Source organism: Diadema antillarum, unplaced genomic scaffold (assembly GCF_040938485.1).
Source record: "Diadema antillarum isolate AM-2024a unplaced genomic scaffold, OU_Dant_1.0 seq00000833_RagTag, whole genome shotgun sequence".
NCBI lineage: Eukaryota > Metazoa > Echinodermata > Echinoidea > Diadematoida > Diadematidae > Diadema > Diadema antillarum.
The window spans coordinates 124,858-141,364 of NW_027271709.1; the positions used below are offsets into that span (position 1 = coordinate 124,858).

Consider the following 16,507-nt stretch of genomic DNA (forward strand, 5'->3'; position numbering starts at 1 on the left):
GTTAATCAACTCCAAAATGTAAAAAAGATTTGTTGTACATGTAGTTCTTCTGTCGTGAGAGATGATAGTATGTTTCATCTTCAGGCTTGTGAATGTTCATTGCAATAACAAACAAGACCACATCCAAGACATACATTGAAAGCAAGCATATGATTATTTCTAGATTATGTTGGGTTATATACAATTGTATATATGTTTGGGGTTTTTTTCATGAAGATGACTGACTTTTATATGATCACAATTGATATTACCAATAAAGGAATTGTTACACATATTCAACTTGGTTATAAAAATGAACATGTACCACTGTCGTCATCTTTGACCTTTTGTTTTCCACTTTTTCCTCAAATTTTCTGCAATATTTTAAATATCATACCAAATACAAATTCATTTGCACGTACACAAACTTCATATGGTTCACCATCAAATGACTGTAGAATCACGATCCACTCTTTCCGATCCCCGTATTATTTGCATCCGTGATGTCATGGGAGCAGCGGCAAAAGCGAGTCACGTTCCAATCGGAAGAAAACTGTCGTGTGTACATGTACAATTCCGATGATGAGCCCTCTGTAAGTGTTATTACTACAAGTAGGAGCTTGCTGTGATGTCGCACTGGAGTATTCATTTTTCCTTTTTTTTTTCTTAATCAAAGGAGATTGTCATAACATTCACTAGATTGACAGACTGAATTGAATGATGTCCACCTAAATATTTCCTCTAATTTATTCTCTCTGTTTAACCTTAGCACTCTCAGAAGTGACTTGTTTCCTTCCAAATACTTTGACACCCTGTTGAGTTTTGTAAATAGCACACCAATAAACAAAGGATATTAGAATGCACAGTTTATGTGAATGAAGTATTTCACAACACACACACAAAAGATAATAATTTTGTAGGTAAGATCAACACCTAACTCAGCCACTAATCCCCACAGAAGACACTGAGAATTCTTTGAATAACATGACACTAACAATTTTTTGTTGAAGAATAATTTCTTCTTTTATCATGAAGTATTCATGACAGGAATGTTAGGGTGGAACATTTGTAGAAGATGTAAACGTGTGTAATCTGGGGTAAAACATTTGTTGTGGTCATTCTTATGTTATTTTAATCCCATAAGTTGTGCAACACAGACCACTCTGAAGTTCTGTTGGTAGCGTGTAAAAAGACCAAGCATTGATTACGTACAAGCCAAATGTGATTTCGAGCTCAGCCTCAGCAAGTGCTGAGGGTGCATTTTTCATGATAATCTCAAGGACACAATGTACAAAGTGTACTTGATTAGCACACAGTGTTTGCAAAGACTGTCTTGTGTTTACTTGGTACTGACCGCTCTCAAGTATTCAACTGATCATTATCAGGTTATCGCATGTGAATAGAATGATGGGAAATTCTTTGTCGACAGTTAATTAATCTTTGCAAACCCAGAATGTACAAGAAGTAAATTCTGTATTTTTATATTTCTTGGCTATGACTTTGAGAAACGTGTGTTAGGAAATTCAATATCAGGCCAGTGTATTGTAGGAGCTCACACATACTGCCGATCATTCAAAATGATGAGTGCACTATCAAGTGTTTACCAATGCCTGAATTGAAAAGCTTTTGTGTCAAGTGGTTTACACAAACCCTTTGACACGGGTTGTTTGAAATACATTGTATGTGTGGGTTTTTGTGGTGAGGTGTGTATGTGTGAAGGGTTTGAGTTGTTGCAATGTAGGAGTCCTGGGAAGGACTGTTTTAATTCTTTCAAGTAGAAAAATGAGCAAAGACCTCAGGATTGCTAGTCTGGTGCTTGACTGACTGAGCTGTAGAAAGCCCTAGTACAATGTTCATCCCAGAAACCATTAATTGTCAATGCTCGTGTGGTCAGAAGCTATAGCAGTGTGTGTGTGACACACACACTTAAACCTGACATAAACCCGAAGGATAATTCAGTTCAGGGATAAATGCCAGGGATCACCGAAGTGATGTAACTCTAAGAAAGGCAAAGCAAACTTGACCAAAGTTCTAGGAACTGAGTGGCTGCTCAGAGAGTCGACGTTTTGGATCAGCTTGACTGTCTATCGTCAGGACTCTCACACGATGACCTTGCAAACTCTTCGCAAGACCCTTTCTCATTTTAAGAATTCAAAATTGCCTTAAACTCAGTCAAGGTGGTATTTGACTCACTATGCACAGACTATAGAGAGGGTCATTAAAGAACAGACTGATGTACTCAAACACTTTGTTATCATTCATATTGATTCGAAACCAACTCAAGTCAAGGTGATGTTGAACTTTGATATTATGCGCAGATCATGGAAGGGTCATTAAAGAACAGACCGTCGTGTCACGGAAGATTAAATTCATTTTGTAATGATTATTTTCTCTTATTATAAAGCAGTATGCAAATTTGTAGTTGTAAGGTACACGTAAGTTTGAGATGTGTCTACGGCACTTTTGGTAAGAATTGTTATGCTTCACAGTGATTGAGAATCTGAAATCATGTAACATACATACATTCTTTATTGATGAAATTGATATGATAGAAATATGAATACTTGAGAGTTGCTCAATGTTGTATCCAAAAGAGAGAAAAGGAAGGAGATCTGTGAGTAAGTTGTATGTACACTGTACGTGTCATGTTGTCATAAAAAAAAAAAGAGAGAAACTCTTGTAACAGGATTGGCTGATAATCATACTATGTCAAAGCTTATCAAAGGCTTGTTACCAGTGTAATGATGACCTGCATTCTGCCATCATGTACAGACGTATGAAATGTGTCTATGAGCCCACTCATTGGATTGCAGTGACAGCTGAAAGGCATCTACAAGTTTCACATTCTTTGTCAAACTGTGATGTCAAAGCACCCTGTGGGACACTTTAATATCATACATGTCATATTTTTGTTGATGTTACTCACTGAAAAATGATTTCCGTTGGCAGGCCAAGTCCGGCATGTACAGCAATGCAGAAGATGATGAGAGCTCTACCAGCAGTCTAAGTCACAGCCAGGGGGTCGGTGGCGGCCTAGGCAGTGGGGGCCCAGGGGCGGCGGCAGCCGGCTCCCAGTCGGAAGAGGACAGCCTCACGAAATTCAACAAGAAGGTCGCCGCCGTGCCGCGGAAAGACGCTTCACCCCGCGAGGATGGTGGACAGCCCAAGGTAAGGGTTTCTATTCGACTTTCGGTAAACTCTTAACATCTGTAGTAACCAAATGGTGTAAGTTCTGATTCATCCAGGTATCGTTCAATAAAGGTACAAAATTAAATCAGTTCACCTGGACGAGCTGATGAAGCGTCCAGGATCGGATGTGAAACTGTTCTCAGAATTAAAACAGTAAGTCCAGATGAACTGATTTAATTTTGTACCTTTATTCATTTGTAGTAGCATTTACACTGTATGTTGAGATTTAGATGCATAGAGTATATTGTGTTGCACTGCCTACCTTTTTTTTCAATGTTGTGTATGATATTCAATGGTAGGAATGTGTGCACATTTTGGTAGAAGTTTTCCTGCAATGAGCAGTGACTGGCTGATATTCAAAATTGTTATGTGAATTTTTAATTCAGTTGTACATTTCAACATGGCTGTTTTTTTGTTTTGTTTGTTTTCTTAAGAGTAACCATCACACAGAGTAAAAGTAAAGCAGATCTTACTACATGTACACACTGACATCCATTTCATGATCAATATCATTCATTAATGGGGTGATTGTTGGGAAATGCTGAATACACACTACAGTTGTACATGTATGTACAATGTATGACATGTTTGCGTATTCTGTTCAAATGACCCATTATAGTGTAAATTAATATGACCTCTTTTCTTTTAACTGTTCAAGTATGACATAAACAGTGTATGTCCTATGGCATGCTAGAGTGTGATGTAATTCAAAATATGTGAGAGTGGATTTTTTTTCTAACATTAGGACTAGTGTTTCAAAAGGTTGTGTCATATAGACATTTTTGGTGTTTCATTCCTCTCCCCCCCCCCCCCCCCCCCAACAGTCGATCGTTAAAACGGAGAAGCCGTTAATGGTGAGGGAATCTGAGTACCTCTCTGACAGCGATCGGTCTGAGCTTTCCGACATCCAAGAGGAGGTTGAGGAGGAGCTTTCCGAGTTCGGCAACGCCAGCCTGCCTGGACTGAGCGATGCGAGCGAGGGCGCCAAACCCAGTAGGGGGTTCAAGAGCAGGGGAGCGGACGATGAGAAGAAGAAAGTCCTGGAGACATTACAGGTGGGTTTCTTCATTAAACTTACTGTTTACCATTGGGATTTAACATATTTTCATATTATCACATTTGATGCAAATGTGTACTATCAGTTGTATCACAAAACACCCTACCATATAAAGATTTTGTAATAAACCCTAAAATATAAAGGAGATACAATATGTATCACTATTTTTCTTGATAAATCATAACTGTTAACGGTTTATTCTAGAAACAGTTTTATTATATCAATTGTTCACATTTTGAATATTTAACAATAACATTGATTACACTGGTTGTTTCTATCCCTAACTCGCATTTTAGAACTATTTTGAAGCACTAAAGCTGGGTTTTTGTTTCATCTGCAAATGGAAAATAATACCGTTAACACAGAGCTGTGTTTTCTGACCCAGTGAAGGTATATATTTGTTCATCTGTAGGAATTCCTCAGGGATGTGTACCAACTGTATATTTTTGAAGTCAGAATGTTTATAGCGAGAGGCTTTTGGGACATTGACATCATCAGAGCTAATAGCTAACTATATACAAGTTAACATTGAAATTTAGTCAGGGCAACTCCATATGAATCTAACTATTGTTTTGTCTTTTCAAGAAGGAATTATTTTACATCCAACAGCTGTGCATTCTGACGTGCTCACAACGTTCACATTCATGTAAGAGGTTCTGGCTAACGTCTTTTATTAAACAGTCAGTTCTTTGCATCTCAAACATAGGTGGTTATATAGATGCTTCTTTCTTTGAGCAGATACGATTTGTCCAACTTGTAGCATTATAATGTGTGGTTTTGAAAAACAGAAGATTTAGTGCAATATGCATTCATGTACGTAAAGAGAAGATGTACAGTAGCTGTGCTTTTGTGTATTGTACACATGTATACACTACATGCAATAGTAAAGTTGGTACATGTAACCTTAGTGAAGAAGAAGAAATGAGAGTGATGAAAGAGGCTCCTTCTTTGAAATCAAGACGGAGTGATTACACAGTGCTGTATTTTCTGTTGTCTTGATTTCAGTGTTACAGCACAAATGATTTGATCTATTACACTTTGTGTTTTACACCTGACTGCAGATTAACACCAAGCCAGCGCTGGAGTTTGACACGGACCCGGAAGTGGAGTCACTGAACAAACCCGACAAGGTGGTGCCAATCCCCATCATTCGTTCCCAGCGGGACTACGAGAGAGAGACGGAGCAGTCCCCCCACAATCCGGTCCTCGAGCCCGTCCCATGGAAACCAGCCAAATCAGTGCCACAGATAGGTGAGATGGGTTCCCAGTGCCCTCAAAGGGAATAGTCTGGCTTGCTGATATTTTCAGGTTTTATTTGTAGATATTATATTTTCTAGCTAACAGTTAATGTAGTCTGTAGTTACAATGATTTGTATTCAACTATTGAGGCACTGTGCACTGTAATGTCCTGCAGAACACAGAGTTTTAAAGGGATGGTACAGTATTGGTGGAGATGAGAATTGGGCTTTTAACTTTTTGCGAGATACCAAGAAAACACTTTTTCATAATATGAAAGAGTTCATAGCATACCATTTTAAGAGGAATTCAAAGTTTATTTGATGAAAATCGGGTTTGGTATGACTGAAACATTCAAAAACAAAGTAAAACAAAGCGATTGTAATAAAAGGTGGGTCCCACACTTTATTATGATCGCTCTGTTTCGGATATCTCAGCCATTTCAAAACCAATTTTCATCAAATAAAATGGAATTACATGCTCTTTCATATTTCATAAGAGGTTTCTCATCATCTCACCAAAAAATGTTAGAAACCTGAAATTAGGTCTAAACCAAATATGATCCCTTTAAACATGTTTTTCTTTCAAGTTTTGTAAAAGTTCTATTTTTTGACAAATCTTTCCTCAGAAATAACCAAAGATGCACATCATGAACAGTACGCAGCTGCACGCAAATCGCCGTCGTTCTCGCCAGAAAGGATAGCGGACCAGTCCCACACGAGTTCGGCGTCGAGTGCACACAACTCGCTTCCAAAGGCACAGGCGCGAGCTGACCCCAAGGGTCAGTCAAGGACTCAGGGTCAGAGGTCAAGTTCACAGTGGAGCGCTTCTCCCACGGCGAGTAGTAACGCCAGTAACTATGGAAAGGACTATGACGCAAAGTCAAACAATGACAGGCATCACACCGTCGACGGGCGGCCTCCAAGCGAGGCGGGCAGGCACAGAAGGAGTGAAGGCAGCAGCCACAGCGACATACAGCAGCGCAGTCGCCATAGCGACAACCTCCGCACGCCAGAGAGCAGCCTCAGCCAGCAGAAGTCGTCGCGGGGGTCGCGCTCCGAGGAGACGTTCGGGGAGGAGGACGACGAGGCATTCTCCGGGAGCGAAGCCGAAGAGCTCTACGACGACGGGACGATACGATTCTTCATCGCCATGTTTGATTACAATCCGGCCATCATGTCACCAAACGTTGACGGGGCAGAAGAAGAACTTCAATTCAAAGAAGGGGATGTCATAAAGGTCGGTCATTCCTCTGTTTGATATCATGAAGGCCTAACAGTATATTACTTTGTATCACAAAACCACCAAAACGTGATGGGCAGATTCTAAAAGAGTAGATTCTTAGCTTTGAAGATGAGGGTCTATTAAAATGCTTTAAATTTCTGCCACCTTTGTTAGTTTGTCATGCACATTCGCATGTATTAGGCTGGTTTAGGGATATAGATTATGTCTTGAATTATTATCTTTCTCTCAGCATTAGTCTGACAGACCTGTAAGGTGATGATACTTTGACAATAAAGTTCCGTCTACAGACAAACTGCAAAGTATGTAATGTGTACTGGTTATGAGATGACCATACTGTAGCTGCATTGGAGCCAAGATGATAAACACTGAATGTCCCTCTTCTATCCGGAAAATGTGTTGCTTACAGTGTGCTTTGTTTTGTTTTGTTGGTTTTTGTTGTTGTTTTTTTACTGTTGTTGTAATAATGTCTTTATTAGATGTGAAATTACATGTATTTGCATTTTAGCATCTTGCAAAGTTAACCATGAGGCAGAAATTCATAAAGGCGCATTAGAGAAATAAAAGTATCATTCTGAAAGGTGGACGTGTCATTTTGTGTCAAATATAAATCTTTCTATCAACAAGAGTATTCAACATTTTTGTCTCTTTTCTTCCCAGCCAAACAACATATTTTATCCCTTTAGACAACTAAAAAGTGGGCTTAATGGTTTATTGTGTGTGCGAAAATTTGGAATGGTTGATCGTTTCACTCACAAATTGTGCTTCATCTTGTCGTCTTCAGATAATTGGCGACAGAGATGCAGACGGCTTCTTCGTGGGTGAATTAAACGGTCGCCGTGGTTACGTGCCCTACAACATGGTAGAGGAGATCGAGAGCCCCGAGCAGACGCCGGCTGTCAGTCCTGCGAAACGAGCCAGCGGATTGGGCGACACGCACAGTCAAGACCGGCAGAGGTTTAGTGAAAGTCTGAACACAACGGGTAGCAGTCAAGGTATGTAAGAGCAGATAATCTGGTGTGGAAGCCTGGTGAAGGAGTCTAGTTTGAAATGCCCTTTCTTATCCACCGATGAAACCCCCTGTAGTTGAAATGAGAACACTTTGGGATCAGCGATGGAGCAAATAATAAATCAGGGCTGGACACTAATGTTCTTTTGTGTGGTGGCCCTTGAGGCCACTAAAAACATGAAATCCGGTGTGTAAGTGGCGCACAAAAAAAAAAGTGTAGTAGTACTAAATAGAAGGAAATATAGCAATTTATAATATCAGTTGCCCGATTGGGCCATCAAAAGATTTGCTTTTTCTCAGGTTGGTGGCGTGGCATCAATTTTTAGTGACCCTGGGCCACCAGGCCACTGTGACTGATGAACCCTGAATAAATTGCTTGGTCATAACATGTTCTTGACTTGTTTTTAGATTTAATAGCAGTAATTTCAGGTGCTGATTAGTATGCACTGACTGAGAATGTGCATGAATGCATTTTGGAGCTATTCACTCTGTGTTTTTAGAAGTTCCATTCAGACGGTGATCCTTAACTTTGAGGATAAGGTCTATAGGTTAGCTTATCCCAGAGGTTAAGGATCACTGTCTGAGTGTAACTTGTGTCTCTGCTGACAAAATATTGCATTCAGCTCTCATTTCTTGGGAAGTTGAGCAGGTGCTCTCAGTTGTACAATCAGTTTTTCATAATGATTGTAGTCATGCCTCACATGATGCAGTTACATGTATGATATGCACAAAAAATTTGCAAAGGTCGTACGAATTGTCACCTGCCCAACAGAAGTGCCCTCAAAATATAAAGATACGTTTTAGGATGGATGCTCAAATTAAGAAATGATGAGGTGTGAGCATCTTTTGTCAATTCTTACCGTCTATTCTGCAGTCAATTTTTACGACAGTCCAGTCAGTCCGCTGGTTATACCCAAGGAGTCTCTGCCGCACCGGATGAGGGCGCTGTTTGACTACAACCCGCAGGAGCTGTCGCCGAATCCCGACCTGGACGTGGAGCTGAGCTTCAACCAGGGCGACATCCTGATCGTCTACGGCGAGATGGACGAGGACGGCTTCTTTGTGGTGAGAAGGATTACCAAAGGCTCCTCACACACTTGTTTCTTTTCAGTCTTTTGGAGGATGTCAATAGGATGGTATAGTGTAAGTTGGTGGAGATGAAGATTGGGCTTTTAACTTTTTGCAAGACACTGTACTAAGAAACCACTTGTGAGATGTTACAGAGCATACAATTCTATAGAGGAATCCAAAGTTTATTTTATGAAAATCGGTTTTTAAATGGCAGAGATATTCAAAAACAATTTAAAAGAAAGCCATCTTAATAAAAGATGGGTCCCACCTTTAGTATCGCTTAGTTTTGGACTATCTCAGTTATTTCAAAACTAATTTTTATCAAATAAAAACATTGAATTTCTCTTGGAATTTCGTGCTCTTTCATATTTCAGATGAGGTTTCTCAATATCTCACCAAGAAAAAGTTAGAGACCTGAAGCCAGGTCTTAACCAAAACTATACCATCCCTTTAAACTGCTGTGAATGTATTGTAACTGACAGATGAAATGCTTGGGTTTAAAATGAGCAGGTACTCTTGTTTATTTGATCTAAATTGCATACCTGCTTACATTGTATGTGGAACATTTCTGCCTTAGTTGGCAGTACAAAATTAAAACAATGTTGAATGACATTTGCAGATATTATATGAATAGGCGATCCTATTATGCAATCCTTGGCTCATATTTTTCAATATTGAGTGTCTTGCATGTGTACTGCTATGTACGAGGGTATATAGATGGGTACATGTATGGATATCAATGAAGCTAAATGTATCTTGATAGATGGATGGATAGATAGATAGAAAAATAAGAATAGATAGATAGATACAAGTAGATAGATAGATACAATAGATACATGTGTAGATACATGTAGATAGATAGATAGATAGATAGATAGATAGATAGATAGATAGATAGAAGACTTGTAAGTAGGCAGACACTGAAAATAGGTAGAAAGATACTAACTGGTACGCAGAGATGGATGATACAATAGATATGTGGAAAGGAGCAAAACAGATAAATAGAAAGATGAATGGATGAATGGATGGATAGATTGACAGATAGATAGATAGATAGATAGGTAGATTGATAGGTAGCCATAAGCACACATAGAGACATGTTTGACAGCAGCCCACAATCTAACACAGGCTTCTTTGCTCTCCTGCGCACTGCAGGGTGAGCTGAAGGGACAGAGGGGTCTTGTCCCATCCAACTTCCTGGAGGAAATCTCGGAGGTCGAGTCCAGTACTACTTCACGATCCTACAGCCCCTCCATGACGAGGAACAGGGAGAACAAACACAACAACCAGGCCACCAAAGACAAGGTATGCACATTTTGCTTTCCATCACCAGTTATCGTGACGACCGTTAGACAATTTCAAATTTGATGTCAACATACATTGTAGGTCACGTATCGCTTTTAGTTTAGAACCATGGATGCATGCAATTTCTGTTTACAAGGGTAGCACTGGAGCTTCATGATTTTATTTCTTCATGTTTTTGAAGAACGAGGCAGACTTGTAAAGGGAGTATGTGATTGACATAGACTCTGTACAAAGATGATATTTCATTATTTTTTTTGTTCCCAGATGGAAAAGCTTTTAATACAGCAGTGTGTCAATACTCATGCAGTTTACTGACTGATTGTGCAGTGTAGAATATTAGTCCATGTTTGTTTTTGATGGCTGGATTGTCACGCTTTACATTTGTGTTTCCAGTGTTCCACATGTGATTGCATGTCTGAGTCAGTGTTTGCAATCATCGATGCATGCTGCTTTTAATTCAGATGTTAAAGGACAAGTTCACCTTCATAGACATGTGGGTTTTGTGGATGCAGCAATAGTAGAACACATCAGTGAGAGTTTGAAGGAAATCAGACAATCCATTCAAAAGTTATGAATTTTTGAAGTTTCTGCTCAGTCACGACTGGATGAGAAGACTACTATAGCTTGTGATGTCACATGTGTACAACAGTATAAAGAAAGAATAAAGAAAATTCAACACATTTTCACTTTTCTCGCATTACAAAAGAACACTTGACTTCTCTCTTTCAGAAATCAGGGGGAATAATATTACCCCCTAACATACGGAAGTAAGTAAACTGTAACAAGTCAAAGAAATGAGCACTTTATTCAAAAAGTAAAGTTTTGTGAAATTCTCTTTTTAGTTTCCTTATAATGTTGTACGCAGGTGCCATCATACACTGTAGTAGTCTTCTTATTCAGCAGTGGCTGCGCCGATACTTAAAAATTCATAACTTTTAAATGGATTGTCAGATTTTCCCCAAACTTTAACTGATGTGTTCTACTAATATTGTTGAATTCACTCAATCCACATGTATATGAAGGTGGACTTGTCCTTTAACAGAACCACTAGTTTTACCTTGTTTTGAAAATTGATGCAATTTTACAAAGAATATCGTTAAAATTGATTTATTCTCGGAGTACAGAGATGCTATTTGGCACAAATATTTCTTGTCAGTGTAGTACCGAAATTTGCAAAGTTCAGTAGCAAAATTCTTTTGAATGATATTTCATGCACAGTGAGACAAATTTTGTAAAGTGCACAATTTGCTGTACCATCCTTTATTCCTTTGTAATTTCTGTACCAGATATTATAGAGGAAATCTGAATATCATTTTTTTTTTCTTGTCATCACCAGTAAGGCAGACTGATAAGATGCACAATTCTCACGCTTTCCTCTTTCTTTTCTTGTTTACTTTTGCTCACATTTGTTGCTTCCTGGATCGAATTGGGCGGGGATAGGGCTTTAGAAAGACTTGAGTAATTCTCCTCTCACAACCAGGAAAGCTAATAATGGCAGTAAGCTGGCGTTCATTTACTGAATTACTCTTCTGTACCATTGCCCCTCAAAAAAAAAAGCGATTATCAGCTTTCTTTGTTTGATATTTGCTCCACTTCCTTCTGGGAGGATAAACTTTTTATCCCATTAATTATTAAGCATGTTTTTGATCTCTTGCTACATTATAAGTGTATACACTTGCAGGTTTTGGCAGATGCAGTTGTCATATTTACGATGTGACCCCCTAGAAATACCACCATGTACTGGGAGGTATTTTACCGGAGCAAAAGTTGTGTTGAAGGAAATTAATGGAATCAAGTCAACAGATCAGGGAGAAGTGTCAACAAAATTCACAGAGTATCATAATAGTTTGTAGCAATGTGAATGTCAGTTGTTACTTAAAGGGGAACTCCAGACTAGTTATCAGCTGGTCTGAAAAGAATGAGTGAAGCTTTATTAGCTCAACAGTGAAAATTTGATCAAAATCAGATAAAGATTAGGGAAGTTATGGAATTGTGAAGTGTCATATGAAATCAAAACTAGCAAGAGATGATTTTTAACAAATTAGAAATAGTCAGCCTTGCCCCGTCTTGAGAAATGTGTGATAACCTAATATTTTTGATTCAACATAAAATTTGTAGGAAATTATGATATGTCCGATTAGAGGCATTTCAGACAAAAGAAAAAAAAAAGATATAATGATAAAGGGGATAGTTGTGCAAACAGTACTGTAATTCAAGAATTTTTGAATGTTTGTCACATTTGACTGAAATTTTTGCTGATTTGTTGACTGTGATTCACTGCATGTACAGAATGAAAATAAGTAACCTGTTAAGAGGTTTGTTCTTTTCTTCAATCATTCCAACTTTTCAACACGTAAAGTCCAAATTTGATCCAAAACACTGGCTTTATCAAATTCTATCAAGCGAGATACAATGTATATTCTTTCTGTGCAGAAGTTTATGGAGGCTCTGAATTATATGCTTTCATGCATGAAATGATTGTTACAGAGTCTGGAAAACTCACCATGCCCTTTCAGCATTGAAAATACTCCCCCAGATTTCTACCTGTATTTAGACAAGCTATAATAGACAGCCATTATTTACACGCTCTTCATAGTGCTAATCCTGCTGGTACCTATAACATGCATGCATTTTTATCTTGATTTATCATTCCAATTCCTACACTCTCCTTTAATTGTACGATATGTTTCAAAATCTCTCTCTCTTTCCGTCTCATGCAGTGTAGCACGTGGCACTCCCATAACAATTTTTTAGCCTTGAACAATATTGCTCAATGTCATGGTAAGCTATATATTCTGTGTTGGAAAGAGCATAAAGAGGACAAATTTTCCAAGCAAGTGAAGATTTCTGGCCAGAGTCTTGTCGATTTGTATATGATCACATCCTATCAGCTTGATTTACATGCATGTCAAATCCATGTAGATTTGTTGACTCCTTTGCTTGCATTTCATTTGATTGCCATTCATTCCTTACCAAAAGCATTCCTCGAGTCACTGGTAAGCTGTGCTGTGTGTGTGTGTGTGTGTTTGTGTGCTTTTGATTTCTTTCAACTGCCCGTTGCTGTCTATTTCATTGTGTGAGGTCACGGTTACTTTGTACCAATTCCAACCCCCGCCCCTTTTATTTTATTTCATTTTTTTTTTTTAAGACCAAAAATAAAATCAAATGACTGTCTGAAATTGCTGTGTTAAATTTTCTTTCTTTAAAGCTTTTCTTGAAAATGCAAATTGCAGTGTTGGTAAAGTTGACCAAGTGATAACTATGTGAATGTACATGTAAATAATTTATACCATAGAAATTTCTTGAATACGTGTATTAATGAAATGTTAGTCAAGTGAATCTTGTATTGCTGCTTGCCAGTCAGTGCATATCATAACCAGACTTTCCAAATTGGATTAGAATTCGAATTTCACCATAGAACCTTATCTACAAATATGCTGCCTCTGGGTCTGCAGTGGACCAGGCGAATGCATTTAGTTTTTAAACCAAACATAGTTTTTAATGTTGTTGATTGCTTTATGATTTGTGTATACCAGCTAATTCTCAAGTGAGAACTAAGTTTATTTGTTTATTCTTTACCGATGATGAAAATGATTATTGTTGTGATTATTTTTCGTCATCATTATTTTGATTTGTGCTGGTACGACTTGATTTTAAGGTAATTGAGATGTCTTCTTGGAGCCAAAGATATCAGCTCATGTTGTGGTTGCAAATCAATCATTTATAAGGTAGAGGAAACCTATTGGAATTTCCAGAAATTTTGGATGTGCTTTGGTGAAGTAAAATACCCTTTATGGGAAAAAAAGAAATCACTACTTAGATATCTTTACAAAATTGATTTACTTTCAAGTTAGAGGAATCTGTTAAGACATACCTTTGAATTTTTAAATAAACCATTACCATTATCATTACCATATACCTATTTGTTGTAATTAGAGATGCTTGTACACGTTTTATGTTAATTACGGTTATTCAAATTCGATACATGTATGTGATAATCGGGTAATGTCTTAACTTCAGGATGAATCACAAAATAAACACTGTATGTCCACGTTTGAAATTATGGCTTGAAGTGTGTCCAAATGTTGATCTGCTCAAAAAACCATGCAACAGTATGTAAAGGTCAAAGTTCAAAATAGGACTCAACCTGTGTAGGAGTTTGCAATTGCAAATTATGCCCTTGTTTTAAATGACACAAGGGCATAACTTTTCATGTGCAGATAGTCAGTGTAAATGTATGTACCTGACCTGTTACAAGACATATCCTATCATATCAGCTTTGAGGTTGTGATTTGCTCATTGAAATTTGTGTGTTGAACTAACCTGGAAGTTTTCGTGTGCTTGTACTTTCAAAAGAGGTGTGTGTCTAACTATTTGAAACATTTCTATAGTAGTCTTGAACGTGAGGACTGCCAAATTGTTCTGTTACAGTGAATTCAAAGGGTACATTGTTAACATAAAATTTGTGTTCCATCGAGTTATGAGACAGAGTTCAACTCAATTAAGTCGCCTCATGCGTATATGTATATTTCTGTTTGATTGGCGGTGTGCCCAGTTTATGCAGTTTGCCCTGTGTTTACTTCTAACTTTGGTGACTTGTGTTATACTGTCTAGTGGCTTCTTCATTGGTGAAGTCTCACATGTCTAACTGTTGATTTATGTGTTAATCCCCAAGTGAGACTGATCAGATATATGTTAAAGAGAACACTATGACAGAGAGAATATGAAAATGGAACACATACATTGTACAGACACAGACACAGACACAGACAGACAGACAGAGAGACAGACACACCCACACACACATATCCCAGACGCGAGCATAAACAAGAGCTGTACGTTGGTTGTTGTTATTCCTCCTAAAGATGCACTTTTTATCATCTCTTATAGTTTGAAACAGTGGAACAAGCGTTGATTGTTTGAGCAAGATTGGATAACTATTTTGAAAGATTTTTTTTTTTTTACGAAGATTGCCTGTATGCACCAGGGGTTCAGATAAGCAACAATTTGATTGTCTAATCAGATACACACACCATGTAAGTTATCACGCAACACATACTCCTTGATTTTGGGGCCGAGTGAACTTTGATGACTGACTTCAACTTTTTTTGTCTCCATGTCCTGTCCAGTACGCCCTCCCAGCGCAGCAGGAGAACGGTGAAGCACAGTACCACGGGAGCGAAGTGATGCCCGTCATCTCGGACAGCGCCGAGCAGAATTCGCTGACGTCGACGCCGGAGCACACGAAGAAGAAGAAGGGCCTGCTGTCGAAGGGCAAGGCGCTCTTCAAGAAGCTCGGCAGCTCGGACAACAAGCAGAAGCACAAGTAGAGTGGGGGCGGTGGAGCACCACAGGAGAAGTGGAGATCGACTTAAAGTTGCAATCGAACGTCGTGGGCAGATGTATGGAGACAGGGAGGTGTGGAAGTATGAGATGGCAGTACTATTGTGGCCGGGAGGATGTGAGCTGTAGAGACAGTAAATACATCATGGCTACTCCCTGTCACAGATTAAAAGATAGCTGTAAGCCACAGCTGTCCATGGATTGAAAAACCTGTGGATGAAAAAAACAAACAGACAATGATCTGAAATTTCTAAAGTCATCCTATCATTGGAGAGCATTACGCAGTATATGTTTGATGTTCATTGTTTATGCCAGCAGTGAGTCACAGAGAAGATTTTTGAACATACAAAGACGTGTCGGTGAAGTTTCGGTTCTTTTACATTTTACTTTATATCAATAGTGCTTTGTTTGGAGGGCTGAACAGGTTCGTTCTCTAATAAGAATTAGAGGTCTTTGCAAGTTTTTGTTCGCTGTGCTTCCAAAGGAGAAGGAGATAGACCTGTTATCATTCCCCTTCAAATTATACACAGCTTATCTGTGACGGTAACAGTAATGTAACCTATTTGTGTGGCCGATACGTTATTGGGCAAATACATTCCTCACATGGTGTGGGATCCACAGAACAAACACACACATGTAGCCTTACCTCCAGAGGTTTTGTTGAAAGTCTTCAATTCTGTATTTCGCTCCGTCACTCTACATTACAGGGATCTGTGGCCAAATAATTGACACTTCCATTCCGTGACATTTGAACCAAAATGTGCATGCTCAGATGTGCTAAGGGAAGGACTGTGTTTGATACAATCACATGATCCAGTCCAACCTCCTTATTTTCATTTCCTTTTTTTTTTTCTTCTCTCTTGAGCAATGAAAGGACGAAGCCCTGCTGAAAACTTTTTTTCCAGTCTCCTTTTTACCTCAATGCTTTTAATTTACATTAATCACTTCTGGGGTTTTCTTTTAATTGATTTAAGGTCCATTACCAGAATGCTACGAAGAAAAGGCTCCTCACACAGTGTCAGTGTGTGTGTGTGCCTGTACATTTACTTTCTTTTATAAGGAGACATACAAACTTC

General features: G+C 38.6%; 1 protein-coding gene across 1 annotated transcript in view; it reads left to right on the plus strand.

Moving 5' to 3' along the window:
- Nucleotides 1-16,270, plus strand: part of LOC139740081 (RIMS-binding protein 2-like) — a 132,074-nt gene extending 115,804 nt beyond the window's left edge. Inside the window, exons 20-27 of the mRNA XM_071650671.1 lie at nucleotides 2,929-3,147; nucleotides 3,993-4,223; nucleotides 5,287-5,476; nucleotides 6,090-6,700; nucleotides 7,488-7,698; nucleotides 8,587-8,777; nucleotides 9,939-10,088; nucleotides 15,218-16,270. Of these exons, the coding sequence (XP_071506772.1) occupies nucleotides 2,929-3,147; nucleotides 3,993-4,223; nucleotides 5,287-5,476; nucleotides 6,090-6,700; nucleotides 7,488-7,698; nucleotides 8,587-8,777; nucleotides 9,939-10,088; nucleotides 15,218-15,418 (2,004 nt within the window). The 3' untranslated portion in view covers nucleotides 15,419-16,270. The remainder of the gene's footprint in view (nucleotides 1-2,928; nucleotides 3,148-3,992; nucleotides 4,224-5,286; nucleotides 5,477-6,089; nucleotides 6,701-7,487; nucleotides 7,699-8,586; nucleotides 8,778-9,938; nucleotides 10,089-15,217) is intronic.
- Nucleotides 16,271-16,507: the final 237 nt, after the last annotated feature.